Source organism: Oryctolagus cuniculus, chromosome 11 (assembly GCF_051225735.1).
Source record: "Oryctolagus cuniculus isolate XC-2025 breed Fujian yellow rabbit chromosome 11, ASM5122573v1, whole genome shotgun sequence".
Classification (NCBI taxonomy): Eukaryota; Metazoa; Chordata; class Mammalia; order Lagomorpha; family Leporidae; genus Oryctolagus; species Oryctolagus cuniculus.
The window spans coordinates 66,222,263-66,238,360 of record NC_142877.1 but is presented as its reverse complement, the minus strand read 5'-3'; the positions used below and the strand labels follow the sequence as shown (position 1 = coordinate 66,238,360).

The window sequence follows — 16,098 nt, the reverse complement described above, 5'->3', positions numbered from 1 at the left end:
AACTGTGATCAGTCATCTATGGGCTGTGGTTTCAATGACAACTCCATTTCCAATGCCTGGGCCGTGTTACATGCATCTGTCCAGCATGCACACCCTCCAATGGCCAGTACAGAACCCAGGCAGTGGTTCTAGCCATTCGCTCAGTTCTCAATGTCTCTGTTAGGTTTACTGTAACGATCAGACCCACTGATGTGCAGCTTAGGGATTCAGGAGTTAATAAAGAACTGGGCAGGGGGTTGCTTTCTCAATCTGCATCCTCTTGGTAACCTTGGTAGTATTTTTTGATTTTTTGGGCTCCCTTTTTCAGTACTTTGGAAAGACTGGGATTTAGTTATTCTAAGCTAGCCCACACTTCCCACAACTGTGCCCATATCAAAGGCCAAGTTGTAGCAGGACAGAGCAAAGAAAGTAGGGGTTCATGTCACCTTCTTGGACCATAGCGCCTATGACTGGGGAGGAAAGTTCTCTCTCTTGGAGTTCTGGGTACTGGTGGGACCCTGTTGCTATCACTGCTGCTTTTTGAAATCCCACGATGGGATTTTCTGAGCTGGAAGAATTGGAGAGAAGAAACAAAATTTAAAAATTCAGGATTTTTTATTTTCCTTGTTTGCTCCTTGACTTACAAATAAAGGCTCCTCCGGGAGCCGCTATGTTCACATCCGGTATCTACTTCCAGGTGTCTAGCTGCCTGGCATCAAGGATGGGGATACTGAAGGGACAAGAATGGGAAATGCACAGCCAGTCTGGTGGTACTTTAAACTAGGGTCTTTCTCAACCCACTTGCCACTGTCCCAATTAAGAGTGTTAAGTTGCTGCTAGTCTGTCCAAGTTTTAGAGATGTATTCAGTTGGGACAATACGGTGGGTTACACTTATTCCAACTAGAACCTGTGTTTACCTTTTTTTTTTTTTTTTTTGACAGGCAGAGTGGACAGTGAGAGAGAGAGACAGAGAGAAAGGTCTTCCTTTGCCGTTGGTTCACCCTCCAATGGCTGCCGCGGCCAGCGCACCGCGCTGATCCGATGGCAGGAGCCAGGTGCTTCTCCTGGTCTCCCATGGGATGCAGGGCCCAAGCACTTGGGCCATCCTCCACTGAACTCCCGGGCCACAGCAGAGAGCTGGCCTGGAAGAGGGGCAACCGGGACAGAATCCAGTGCCCCGACCGGGACTAAAACCCGGTGTGCCAGCACCGCTAGGCAGAGGATTAGCCTAGTGAGCTGCGGCGCCGGCCCTCCAGTTGTTTTAAAAATGAATAATAACTTGGCTGTATAGAGAATTTGAGGGTCATAACTTTCCTTCAACTGGTATTGTAGGGTTTGCTCCACTGTCTTCCAGCATTTAACATTACATACAAGAGGCATCATCTGTGTTCTTCCTGGGAAACAGGATGTTTTCATGAGATGCTTGTAGAATTCAGTCAAGCTTGAAGCTTGAAAGGACTAGGAAGGTCTATTTATGTATTTTCTCTTCTCAGTAAGTTTGCTGGAAACCTCATATGCTATTTCTCAAGTGGGAGATTTTTCTCCTATTGCGTTGCTTTGATGTTTAATTCTTAGTCTCTCCAGGGGATGTGTGCAGTCTTCCTTACTTTTTCAACCCTCCTGACTCCTCGCAGATGACTCTTAGCCTCTTGCTCATCAGAAGGCGTCACTTCCAACGTCACAAAGCAACAGCACCAAATCCCACAACATCCTGCCACCTGCCTACAAGATAATGCACATACGCCCTCTCTCGTTCCTCCGCTCCCATGAAAGCCTCTTACCAATCATTTTGAGCTTTCCCGTTTCATAGCTTCTTCCCTTCAACATTTTCAACAAGGTCTGTTCTCACATCTTTAAACCATCACCAAAACCTCTTCTCTTGATCTCTGATCTCCTTCTCAACACGTCTCTACAGTCTCATCCACATCCTCTGCCCTAACCTGCTAACCCTTCTTCCCACTCAGTCCCTCCCATTCCGCTCTTAGCAAGGAGCCCAGCTGCCTTCGCTGCTGAATCCAGAGGACATGGCTCAGATCTCGAGACACTGACGGCTTCCTGCCTGCTTCCCAGACACGTCACTCCCTCAGGTTTCCTTCCAGCTCCCTGGTCCTTCACAGCCACGTTAGAGCGTATGTTTCTTCTTCTCGTCCTTTTTTTCCTATTTATTTTTTGAGAGTTTTCTCGGATGCATTTCAACCACCCTCAAGATCTTAATTAACCAGCCACATACTGAAGAGGCCCAGCTGTGCAGTCTTCATCTCCCTCCTTAAGCTCTTGGTCTCCTTCTGAGACTTCTCTAGCCAGTTATCCACAAACGTATCCAGATCTAACTTGCCATTCTGTCCACCATCTCTTTGTGCATCCAGTCTCCTCCTCTTCTCTGGGTCCCGTCAGGTCAGATGGTCAGAACCTGGATGTCGCTGTTGACTGCTCCCTCTCTGCTCCCACCCCAGCCAACCATGACCAAAGCCCACAGACACTAAGTACAACATTGTGCCTACATCTGTGTGCTCCTCTGTCTCTGCTGCCACAGCCCAGGGAGAGCATCACCAGCCCTCACGGGGATAAATACCAAGAGCTTCAAAATGGGCACCTCGGATCCTGGTCTTACCACCTTTCAGTCTACCCTCCCTCTCCAGACACCCTGAAAGCTCATCACGTCGCTACCACGTCCAAAGCCTGGGAATGGGTTTCTACTGCTCTTAGGATAAACACAGACTTTCATCTAGAGTCCTTCTTACTTTTACATTTGTATCTCTTTCCATCTGCCTTCTCCCATTCCTTGATTTGCCCACAAAGAACTCTTTTTCCCCTCAAAATCTACGTTCTCTCATGCATCTGGTTCTTTTTATATATTTCTTCTTGGAACAGTTTTCTATTCCTTTCTTGCTACTCCTTCCGTCTTGCTCTCTCTGACTCTTTCCAGCTAATTCTTTTATTTTTATTTTTATTTTTTTTTATTTTTTTATTTTTTAAATTTTTTTTTTTGACAGGCAGAGTGGACAGTGAGAGAGAGAGAGACAGAGAGAAAGGTCTTCCTTTTGCCGTTGGTTCACCCTCCAATGGCCGCCACGGCCGGCGCACTGCGGCCGGCGCACCGCGCTGATCTGATGGCAGGAGCCAGGAGCCAGGTGCTTTTCCTGGTCTCCCATGGGGTGCAGGGCCCAAGCACCTGGGCCATCCTCCACTGCACTCCCTGGCCACAGCAGAGAGCTGGCCTGGAAGAGGGGCAACCGGGACAGAATCCAGCGCCCCAACCGGGACTAGAACCCGGTGTGCCGGCGCCGCTAGGCGGAGGATTAGCCTAGTGAGCCGCGGCGCCGGCCTCCAGCTAACTCTTAATAAACAATTCAAGTTTCAGCTCTCCTGACCCCAAACTCATAGGAAGTGAAGGGCTTCTTTTTGAATCTGTACAATTAACATGTTGTACCTAAACCAAGGTTTTACTGGTCTATAGCTCCCTACTGTAAAATCCAAGGGGCAGGACACAGTCTGTCTTGGCCATTGCTGTATCCTCAGAATCTTGAACATCTGAGACAAAGCAGGCTAAAACGAGTATTTATCGAAGAATAAATGAATGAATAAAATGTAGCAAATAGGAGGCTGAACTTGATTTTGGGAGACATTTCTTACAACAAATGGATCTCCAGATATCTTGATTTGAAACCACGTGAATAATCTAAAAGCAATTTTCAGTTGAGGGAGTGAGAAGGGAGCCTGTGCCATAGGAATCCTGCTGCGTGATTTCACGATGGCTGTGGATGTTAAGAGCAAACTCTGGTGCTCATTCACACCATGATGCCAGCACTGCCAACCCATGAAAGAACGGAAAGGATGAGTCTCCCAGATGACCCTCACCTCTGCAGGAGTGGCACTGATTTGTCTTCAGAGTTGGCTGCAGGTACAGTGCTGCTTAAATCCAGTCCTGTCAATACCACATCTTGCTGAAGTGCCTTGAAATTTCTGTGGCACAGATACCATTCACTTCTGACTTCAAATACAAATGTGGGGTTTATTTTTCATATTTTTATGAAAATACTATGGGCCAATCATGGTTTCAGTGAATACAAAGGTCCCTCCCCTCAGCAAGTCACACTGGAGTTATGGGCAGACAGAAGGTGAACAGATCAGTAAGCAAATAGAAAATACGTCAGGAAGAGACAATGGGATAAAGAGGAATAAAGCCTGCAGATGGGGGTGTGGATTTTCACTGAGTGAGTTGTGAGCCTTCAGAGGGTTTGAGTAAAGGAGCAGAGGGATCTGCCAGGAATTAAAACAATCACTCTTGTTTTTTCTTAAATAAGTCCTTGATTGGTCATTTCATAGATAATTTTGGGAACTAGTCAGAAGCAACTGTCTTGCTCAGAAGTCCCCCGATTTCAGGCCTCTTCATTTTAATCATCCTAATACTATATATGCAAAGTGTAGTTGTCAGCTGGACTTGGGGAACAGGCCAATTCTCCATTCATAAGTAGCATCGCTTACTGCATATCACTTCCCACTTCATTACAGAAACAATGGTGTGCCTTGCACTAAGATTTTTCTTTAAGGTTTTAGTTTTCAATAAATGATTGTTTTATTATGTCTTATATAATATGTTCATTATACAAAAGTCAGAAATTATAGAAAAACAAATGAAAATAAAAGTACTTTGAGATAATAAAATAATTTAATTTTCAGTTTTTTTAAACAAAATGAATTTTCTTTTTTTTTTAAATTTATTTTATTTATTTGAAAGACATAGTTACAGAGAGAGGTAGAGACAGAGAGAGGTCTTCCATCAGCTGGTTCACTCCCCAGATGGCCGAAATGGCCGGAGCTGCGCCGATCCAAAACCAGGAGCCAGGAGCTTCCTCTGGGTCTCCCATGAGGGTGCAGGGGCCCAAGCACTTGGGCCATCTCCTACTGCTTTCCCAGGCCACGGCATAGAGCTGGATCGGAAGAGGAGCAGCCGGGACTAGAACCGGCGCCCATATGGGATGCTGGCGCTTCAGGCTAGGACTTTAACCCGCTACGCCATAGCGCTGGCCCCACAATATGAGTTTTCAAGTGCTTTTTGATAACTATTCTCAATGTAATTATGGGTTAAATTACTAACATTAGAGTTTTAGTAACGAAGAATCATACTCTGGCAATGCATTCAACTTAGCTACCATCAGTTATTATTATTATAAAAATTTTTCAGATATATTATCTGCTTAATGTTCTTCTTGTAAGTCTTTGATAAAGCTTTTGAACTGTTGTTGAAAACCATCACAGAGTAACTCACTTGCTACATAAATAGGCAGGCCTCAGGGCAGGTGGTGAGCTCAATGATTAAGTTGCCACTTAGGGATCCAGCATTGTGGCATAGCAGGTAAAGCCTCTGTGTGCGATACCAGCATCCCATATGGGTACCAGTGTGAGCCTCAGCTGATCCACTTCCAATTCAGCTCCCTGCTAATGTGCCTGGGAAAACAGCAGAAGATGGTCCAAGTACATGGGCCCTGCCACCTGCATGGGAGACCTGGAGGAAGCTCCTGGCTCTTGGCATCAGCCTGGCCAGACCTGGCCATTGCAGCCATCTGGAGAGTGGACCAGCTGATGGAAGATCTTTCTCTCTCTGTGTCTCTCTCTGTGTGACTCTTTCAAGTAAAGAAATAAATCTTTAAAAAAAAAAAAAAGATGCTATAAGAGACTATTTAGGATGTCTGCCTCCCATACCAGAATACGTGTGTTCAACACCTGGCTCTGGCTCCTGACTCCAGCTTCCAGCAACACAGACCCTTGTAGGCAGGGGTAAGTACTCAATTTACCCAGTTCCTGCCGCCCAGGTAAGAGACCTGCGGTTGAGTTCCTGGCTCCAGCTTTGACTTGACCCAGCGCTGGCTGTCACAGCCATTTAGAGAGTGAATCAGCAGCTGGAAGTTCTGTCTGTCTCTCTCACTCTTTCTGCTTCTCAGATAAATATATTTTAAAATGTTTTAAAATGACAAGCCAGGCTAATCATGCATATCCTGATGTTACTAGGGAATAAAGGTTACAACACACATCTAAGAACAGGTGAAGTAGCAACTGTTATTCACTCAACACTCCCTCTGTGCCTCCCACCCTGATAAGCAATTTATAACAAAAAATGTAAAATATTTTCTAAAATACTTCAGAATCTTACACCATTATAAGAACTGGTAGTTTGGTTTTGATTTATTTCTAGAAAAACAAGCTAGCCATAAGGTCGATAAAACTCAAGAGAACCAGCTAGGAGTGCAAGCTGGGACTATTCCTACTAATTTTTCCAAGTCCTATCAATAATTAAGCTGCCCCTCGAGGCCACCAGAATAGCATTTAATTCTTCCACTACACTGCGCTGAAATGCTTTGAAAAAGTTCCTCTTGTTATATTATTTACCACTGTTACATAAGCATACTGAATTATATGTGGTAGGTCCCTGCTGATAAAATAGCCCATTTATATTTCATTACTAAATCACAGGCACAAAAGGTAAGACTTTCACCAAAGACATGAAATTCTAATGAAATCTTAAGGGCGCACTCTGACCCAAGAATTCCACTTTACAGAAAGTGGCAAAAGCTAAAAATATGAATGTGTGAAAGATTTTAATGTCCAGCAACAGGGAAGTAACACAGCCATGCAGACAGTGAAGCTCTATTGGAGGCAGGAAGTAGCCTATTTTAAGATTATTTCCAGACATAAGAAACGTAAGTAATATTTTACATGAAAAAAGTAGGTTCCCAAGCCATATGCAATGAATCTCATTTTCTGAAAAAAATCTATGTATGTTTGTAAATTAGACGTGTGTGTATAAAGATTGAAAAGATATAGCCCAAAATATTAATAGTAGGTAGTAGTATATGGGTAATTGTTATTATTTTTTATGTTTTATGTTTTTAGAATCTTGACAATGAAAAAAATATTTGTAGGGAGCCTGTGCTGTGGTAGAGTGGGTTAGGCAGCTGCCTGCAATGTCTGCATCCCATATGAGCACTGGTTTGAGTCCCAACTGCTCCACTTCCAATCCAGCTCCCTGCTCATGTGCCTGGGAAAGCTGCAGGAGAAGGTCCAAGTTCTTGGGCCCTTCCTACCCTTGTGGGAGAACTGGATGGAGTTTTGGGATTCCAGCTTCAGCCTGGGCCAGCCTCTGCTGGTGCAGCCATTTAGGGAGTGAACCAGTAGGTGGAAGATCTCCACCCACTCCAACCACCCTCCAAACTCTGCTTTTCAAATAAATACATATATGTTTTTTAAAAAATGTACTTTTATGTGTATTTACTTGAAAAGCAGAGTTTGCGGTGCTAGCACACCAGGTTCTAGTCCCAGTCGGGGCGCTGGATTCTGTCCCGGTTGCCCCTCTTCCAGTCCAGCTCTCTGCTGTGGCCCGGGAGTGCAGTGGAGGATGGCCCAAGTGCTTGGGCCCTGCACCCCATGGGAGACCAGGAGAAGCACCTGGCTCCTGCCATTGGATCAGCGCAATGCACCGGCCGCAGCGCGCCAGCCACGGTGGCCATTGGAGGGTGAACCAATGGCAAAAGGAAGACCTTTCTCTCTGTCTCTCTCTCTCTCACTGTCCACTCTGCTTGTCAAAAAAAAATGTACTTTTATATTAAACAAATGTATTTTCTCTTCCTGTGCATATATAGATTGGTAGTTTTCAGATTTTTTTAAAGATTTATTTTTTTATTTGAAAATCAGAGTTACACAGAGAGAGGAGAGGCAGAGCGAGAGAGAGAGGTCTTCCATCCGACGGTTCACTCCCCAGATGGCCGCAACGGCCGGAGCTGCGCCAGTCCGAAACCAGGAGCCAGGATCTTCTTCCAGGTCTCCCAAGTGGGTGCAGGGGCCCAAGGACTTGGGCCATCTTCTACTGCTTTCCTAGGCCACAGCAGACAGTTGGACTGGAAGTGGAGCAGCCGGGACTAGAACCAGCACCCATATGGGATGCCAGCGCTTCAGGCCAGGGCGTTAACGTGCTGCGCCACAGCGCTGGCCCCCAGATGTTTTAAAACTTACAGATGGATGTTGTTTTCAAACAAGGGATCTGTAGTAGACTGGTACCTAACTAACTTGCACAAAAGCATCTGTGCGAACAGTCACTTACTTTAAATGGACTCCTTAAAAGCCCAGCTTCCTCCCCTAGCCCTGCATGAAATGTCTCTGGCAGTCTTCACGGTGCTGTACTTCAACAGAGTGTGGCTGGCCTCGGGCAAAGGAAACATGACCGTGACCTTCCTTCTTCCAGGTGAACCCACACAGTCAGCAATAGAAAAGTGAGTTCCTCTAATTCCTGTGACTCGGAACCTGTGGCATTTATGGCAAAGGGGGCGATGCTCAGTGGCTTCGGCCCGTCTCTGTGGCTTTGTGTTCCCGCCTCCAGCATGGATGACTGACATATTTCTGCTGCCCCATCCCAGAATTGCCATTCTTCAGAATTCTCCCAAGTAATGAATGCACAGGGCCAAGAATCACACCACCCCATTCACACACGTTTCTAACCCCATGCACCAAGTGACATTTCCACCTTGATTCCTCATCCCTGACGTGTGGGGTTCCTTGCTCATAGCTGTTCCTTGCACAGCTATGAGGATGTGTCGGAGATGCAGCATGTGGTGCTCAGAGAGCAGTAGGAGCTTACAGATGTCTTTATTACCAGTGAGCAAGCAACATAAATTAAGCTAGTACACACGCTAACAAAGATAACATTATATACATTTGAAAACCATCCACAAGGAAATGACAAAGCCAATTTATAGCATTTAACACACTCAAATTTACAGCATTTAACACACTCAAATGCCATCACGTTATAGTACTCCCTCTGACCTACACACTCTTAGTAAAGTTCTTAAAATTGGCACCTAAGATCCTGCAATGAGGTGCTTCAATGAAGTGATTCCTGCAAGCTGGCTGTGGCCTGGGCTGTGGCCATGAGGGCTGACATTAGTTACAGTTTTATGTGTAGCATATGAATGGCCCAGTTTTCTGGTTGCAGCGCCAAGCCACATGTAGCACACGCTCTCTGTCAGCGTGAGTCATGGCAAGAAGGAAGGAGAGTCTCATGACTCCTGGAGGCGGGGCTGGAGAACAGCAGGAGGCAGATCGCACCACTCAGGGGCCTGGTCTTTGGGAAAGAAGGAAGGGTTGATGATGGCGAACCCTGTGCACAAGGAGTCCCCTAAACGGTCAGCCAGGGCCCTCAGTGGGGAAAAGGAGAGTCCACTTGCACCCGTGTTCACACTGTCCGGGCCTGAAATTGCATCAAATAACCCTTCTCATTCAATGAGTGGAGAAACCAAGGCAGCTTCAAAAGCAAGGCTTTCCACGTGAACAGCTGTGGGCCCGAGTGTCAACCAGCCCAGGGAATTGCTTGTTTATTCCCTGATTTCCCACTAATTTTAATTTAGCCACAAGCAATGATACTGTGAAAGCGTTTCTCAGAATCTGTTTATAAATATGATTTGGAACTTCCTAGTAAGTGATACATAGAATGATGATTGGGATATGTTTGCCACACAGTGGTACCACATAGTCTATGTCAAATGAGGACACTTAGCATAAGATCTGGGACAATTTCACAGTGCATAATTATGAGTACTATAGGCATACGGAGTAAGTGTTTACAAAATCCCAGTGAAAAGTTGCTTAGGACTTAACTAGAACTGGTTGCAGTCTGTGAATGATATATGAATCCTTCATAGAGTTATCTAGAATATGATAGTATACCCACTTTCTAGATGTGGAAACTGAAGCTTAAGAGATTTACAGATTTTTCCACATTCACACATCTACTAAAGTAGCAGAGGCAAGACACAAAATATCTGATTTCAGAGCTTAAAAGCAGAAAGATATACTATTCTAAGAGTATTAATTTAGCACTTTAAAGGCCTCTCTTTGAATGACTGGATACTGTTATTGCTTATTAAACAGTCCCATTTTTCTGTTCAGTGTAGGCCATTGTGTCAATAACTGTTTCTGTTATAATTAAGATTTTTTCTTAATGTATTTGAAAGGCAGAATTACAGAGCGAGAGAGAGAGATAGAGAGGGAGGGAGGAAGGGAGGGAGGGAGAGAATACCTTCCATCTACTGGTTCATTCCCAAAATGACAATAGCTGGGGCTGGGACAGGCCAAAACCAGGAGCCAGGAGCTTTTTCCAGGTCTCCTACATGGGTGCAGGGGCCCAGAGATTTGTGCCTTCTTGCACTGCTTTCCCAGGTGCATCAGCAGGGAGGTGGATTGGAAGTGGAGCAGCTGACAGTTGAACGGCGCCCATGTGGGATGCTGGCATTGCAGGCAGTGGCTTTACTCGTACCACAACACAGGTCCCAAGATGTAAATTTTGCAGCAGTCCCCGGTAACTCTGCATGGATTAGGTATTCTTCTAAGTGCCTTCTCCATTATTATACCCATTTGGACACAGAAACATTTCTGGAATGACCTGCTCCGAACTCCATATTTGACAAAGCAGTTTGAGTAAAAAGGATTCTGTCACTGGCTAAGCCGAGTGAGACACAGCGGCCTGAGGCCAGGACCACCAAGCACACAGCCTTGCTCTGGATCTCTTCTCAGAGGTGAGGCCTTTTCTGAAAACGAGGAAGCCTCAAAATCTTCTCCCAAAACAGGCAAGCATTATGCTAAGGACGACACAGCACTTCTAACGGTTGCTCAGGCCAACTTAAATGCTCTCTGTTGACAGAAAATACACTTCTAATCTAGAACCATGTAAAGAAGGCAGCTGGTGCTGGAACAGAAAAGAGAGTCCGGGGTTCTGATGGAAAAGGTCCCGGAATTCTTAGGACTTGACAGTAACAGGTTCTGGCTTCCTGTCCTTCCAGGTGACAAATGTGTTCCGGCTCCTGAACAAGCTCCGGTCTCTCCCTTTTGCCCTCTGCCTCTCAGGTTCTTTCTTTTTCCAGCAACCACACAGATGGCACGGTGAGGGGTGTCACCTGCTGTGTTCACTTGAGGAAGGTAGAACAGGGTACCTGTGTGGTGATGACAGCTGCCTTCCCAGCTGGTGCGCAGTGGCTAGGATCAGGAGGAAATTCAGGGAGCAAGCAGCACTCTCCCTGACAAAGGCCAAAGGAACTGGGCACCCGCTGTCACTTGGCAGTTTCCAAGGACTCTAATTCTTTGAGTCCCAGGATATCTGGATAAGAAGAGAACTGCAGGTAGCAGACCAGGCGGCATGCCTGTTTTTTGGATGTTCATTGTGCATTCCCTAGAAACTCATGCCATCCACAACTGAGAATATCGGTGGCTAGTTGTTGAACTCATAGGTGGTCCCTCTCCGGGAATTACCTTTGGAAATTACCCTCCAGCAAAGGGAGGTGTCTCACCCCAACATTACCCAACCCACCTCTAACAGCAGCCCAAATCCAATGGCTGCAAAACGAAGGCCACACTTCCTTGCCTGGGTATAAAACAACTCCACAGGCCAGGCCAGCCCCAGCGTGCCCACAGGGTCAGCTTCACCCTCTGTCCAGGCCTGCCTTTCTCACTCCCTTCATGAGTGGGGCGCATCCTCTTGAAACCTCCCGAGATCACGAAGAGAACGAGCTGAAGGGCTGGGATTCCCATCCAAATCCATGGGACTTGTAGTCCTGAGTTCCTATGAGCTTTATCAAGCCCTTGACTCTTTTTACATCTTAGCAAGACATCCGTGTTTTCCAGCTGCACAGCCCATCACTCGGGCAGACAGCCCCCAGCTCTGCCTCATCGAGCCCGGTCCTTTTCCTGAACGGATGTTTTCACTGGCGCCATCGCGGCTCACTGTCCTTGTCTTCTGGGCACGTGCCGTCTTTTCCTAAGAACCTCACTTCAAATGTTCCCTCTCGGGGCCGGCGCCGTAGCTCACTTGGTTAGTCCTCCTCCTGTGGCGCCAGCATCCCATACGGATGCCGGGTTATGTTCCGGTTGCTCCTCTACCAGTCCAGCTCTCTGCTGTGGCCCGAGGGGGGGGGGGTGCAGTGGAGGATGGCCCAAGTGCTTGGGCCCTGCACCTGCATGGGAGACCTGGAGGAAGCACCTGGCTCCTGGCTTCGGATTGGCGCAGCGCTGGCCGCTACAGCCATTTTGGGGAGTGAACCAACGGAAGGAAGACCTCTCTGTCTCTCTCACTGTCCATAATTCTACCTGTCAAAAAAAATTAAAAAAAAAAAAGTTCCCTTCCGTGTGGACAGCTGCCTGACCCCCGAGGAGGGCACAGAACCTCAGCCTTCCAGCTCCCTCTGCAGACGGCTGCGCTTCCCTTTGGTCTGGTGACTGAATTATTATCATTGAGTTCCTTGCAGGCAGGGCCATGTCTTCCCACAGCCTCCCCAGCCAGCCATGTTAAAGATGTTTCACTGAATGGAGAGATAAGTGACCTCGCCTGGGGTGCTGGTCCCAGAGGCCCTGCTGAACGGCTGCCAGCACTCTTGTGGCTGGAAGCATCACAGAGCGCCATCCAGGGCCCGGTGTTATGGTGCAGCAGGTCAAGCTGCTGCCTGTGATGCTCACACCAGCATCCCACAGGGGCTCTGGTTGGAGTCCTGGCTGCTCAAGCTCCTGGGAAAGCAGCAGAAGATGGCCAGAGCGCTTGGGCCCCTGCCACCCATGTGGGAGACCCAGATGGAGATCCAGGCGCCTGGCTTTGGCCTGGCCCAGGTCTGGCCCTTGCTGCCATTTGGTGAACCAACAGCTGGAAGATCTCTCTCCCTCTGTGTAATTCTTCCATTTCAAATCAACCAATCAATCTTTGTTTTTTAACTGCCATTCAAATATGGAGAAACTGTGGCTTCCTTGAGTAGGGGGACCAGCCTTTTTCCATCTTTGTGGCCTTCCAGCGGTTAAGAACACAGTCTTCTGCTCACCCTGACACTGGTGGGGTCTCGGCAGAACCAGCGGACAGAGAAAATCAATTCCCTCCGTGGCTCAGCCTAAACTATTTTCTTTTTAAATATCCACTACTTACAATACAGAGGATATTTCTATACCTATTTTCTTCTTAATTAATACAAAATACCTCAAAAAAGGTAATACAAAGTGGAATTAAATGATGTTTATTTTGGTGCAAAAAAAATCTAAATCTTGCATAGTTTTTTCATCAGATGCATTTTCCATGAACTGTTCAAGACCCCCTCGTATGCTCCTTAATTCCCAATCTTGAAAATCCCTCCTTTGTTTGAAGCATTTGTATTTTCTATTTCATAGAACTCAGGATGGCTTAGAGCTTGCTAAATCCCACTTGCAGGTTGCAAATCAAACCTAATGTGGCTACATCAAACCTGGCTACGAACTCTTCCAGCCGCCAGCGTTACACTATGTCTTTGTTTTAAGGAGCCTCTTTGAAGCATAAATATGTCATTAATCTACAGGGCAGCTCCCCCAACCCTTCTGAAACTGCTCATTCTTTACTGGAGAGAGGTGCAGGGAGGGATGCAGGCACCAACTTCTGCTGGTGCAAAGCTGAGACGGTGAGGGAGCCCCTGTCCTACACGCCCAAAAACCAAGAGGCAAGCTGACAGGGCAAGCAGTGTACTCTCCGCCTGGGAATTACTGTCCTCAGCCCCAGCGGCCAAACAAGAAAACCACTGCTGAGAGCTGGCTAAGGCCAGGAGAGAGGACTCACAGCCCTGAACGCTGACGTCTTAGTTCCTAGTGGATCAGGGAAGGAAGAAACCCTCTGGTGTGTTAGGAACTGAATTTCCTGAGAAGTGCATCTGAATCTTATTCACGGCTTCACTGTTTCCACTGCTGGTCGGAGGGGAGTATGGAAAAGCTGTGACCACATTTTCCCTCAGAGAGCTGCACATGGGGTTGCCTTGCTCTTCACAAGTCTCTGATCCGATACGGGCCCCGAATGTGAATTGGAGGCTCTTCTGCGGATCTTTCGTAAGTGCAGGCTGCCACGCACTCCTAAGGACAGCACTGCAATTGGCAGCTGCATCTTATTTCAAAATTTTGCTCACAATGTCCGGGTCACACATTCATTGGTTTATACCTCTGTAACTGCGCCCGCTCAGGTTTAACTCTGCAATCTGTTATCTTTGCTCATTCTTTAAATGTTTTCCCACAACTATTTCTTGAGTACTCAATTTGCAGTGGACACCGCGATCAGTGCTGGTGACCAGCAAAGCAGTTATCAGAAAGAGAAGCACACTGCCGGGAGCTGGGGACGGTACCTTCTTAAACATCCGGGTGGAATCCTCGCTGATCTGCATGAACCGCATGATCACATTGTTCAGGTAGATGTCACTCAGGGTGGCGTGGTCCTTGCTTTCTCTCCTCACTTGGTTCAGCAGCAGGTACCAGCAGTTCACTGGAGACAACAGGTTCTGGTCTTTCCTACGAAGAGCAGACAGACAGCGTGAACACCAACTCCCAGGTCGCCCCTATCAACCAAATGAAGGCATCAAGACCTGCTGTGGAGTCAGAACACACGGGCACTGTGGCTCGCTGCTCGCTGTGCTGAGCTTTTCTCAGAGTAAGATCCCGAACGGCCGTGCAGCCTGTGGGGGGCTCAGCGACAGTGACTTGCCAGGCTTGGGAGGAAAAAACCTGAACCGAGAACTCCGGCGAAAACCTATGCTCCTGGAAGGGCTGTGGGACCCTGACATGGTTAGTGCTCGGGCAGCCCTTCGCTGCAAACAGCCCACCCAAGAAAGCAGTCTATGTTGACATAAAATCAGTGGACCCCCATCTCACGGAGAGTGCTAGTCACTGCACAACGTCCCCTTTGATTGTTCAGTCCGTTGTTGGACACGTAATGCAGCTATAGTTACGCTTTCTGGTGAACGTAAATTTGAGGGTTTGAGGGCTATTTACAAATCCCTGATGTGCAACCTCCAGCCTCGCCAAAGGTGTTCCCCGGGATCAGAACTTTACGGCATTGTTTCAAGGCTCATGAATAGAAGAACCAACAAGTTTGCTGGCTCAGGACTTGTCACATGTCCTGCTGAAACCCACTAAACTGTCCCAGGTTTGTAACTGCTCCTTGTTTGATTCGCCATAGTAAAGCTAAAAGTGAGTATGAGCCATAGACCTTTAAAAAGTTCTTAAAGAAAAACTCCAGCCATAATCAGTGAGCCAGTGGGAAGATTTGCTTTTTAAAATGTATCATTGTTGGGGCTTGCACTATGGTGTAGAGGGCAAAGCTGCCGCTTGCAGTGCCGGCAACACACATGGGCACTGGATCGAGTCCCAGCTGTTCCACTTCTGATTCAGCTTCCTGCTAAAAATGCAACAGAGGATGGCCCAGGTAACTGGGCCCCTGAGTCCACATGGGAGACCCAGAGAGTGAACCAGAGGATGGAACATCTCTGATTCTCTTCCTCTTTGCAACTCTGCATTTTTTTTTTTTTTAAAGATTTTATTTGTTTAAAAGGCAGAGTTACAGAGAGAGAGGAAGAGGGATAGGCAGATATCTTCCATCTACTTGTTCACTCCTCAAATGGCCACAATGGCCAGGGCTAGGCCAATCAGAAGCCAGGAGTCAAGAACTTCTTGCAGGTCTCCCACTTGGGTGTAGGGGCTCAAGCACTTGGGCCATATTCTGCTGCTTTCCCAGGCACATTAGCAGGAAACTAGATCAGAAGTGGAGCAGCCAGGACTTGAACCAGCATCCATATGGGATGCCAGGCCACAGGCGGTGGCTCTGCCTGCTACACCATAGCACCAGCCCCATAAAAATAAAAAAAAAAAAAATTGTTTTATCAACTAACTATAAAATGGCAAAATAGCACACAGTGGTTATCCTTACTCATAAGTTTAAGGCATTAGAATGGTTATCCTAACTCAGGGACACATGGACTATTTAACCAGATAAATTATCCTCTTACTATTCATTATCATTTAAGATTTTGAATACTAATTAAGTCTGGAAAGAAATGACTAAGTCAAATCTTCCTACAATTAAGTCTGTCAGATTCAAGAGTTAATGCTGCATCTGGACGTTAACACTCTTCTATACAGCAGTTCGGAGTGCCTGGGTTCTAGTTCCAGCTCTGCTTCTCCTTCCAGTATCCTGCTGATGCACATTCTGGGAGTGAGCACACGATGGCTATAGCAGTTGGGTTCCTATCACCCACATGAGAGACCTGGATTGAGTTCCTGGCTCTTGGCTTCAGCGTGGCCCAGTACTG

General features: G+C 46.9%; 1 protein-coding gene across 2 annotated transcripts in view; it reads right to left on the bottom strand.

Annotated features, from left to right (window-relative positions):
* Positions 1 to 16,098, bottom strand: part of SRGAP1 (SLIT-ROBO Rho GTPase activating protein 1) — a 318,942-nt gene that overhangs the window by 142,831 nt on the left and 160,013 nt on the right. For both annotated transcript variants that reach the window (XM_002711308.6, XM_017341950.4), the window contains exon 3: positions 14,140 to 14,302. In XM_002711308.6, coding sequence (XP_002711354.1) covers positions 14,140 to 14,302 — 163 coding nt within the window. The remainder of the gene's footprint in view (positions 1 to 14,139; positions 14,303 to 16,098) is intronic.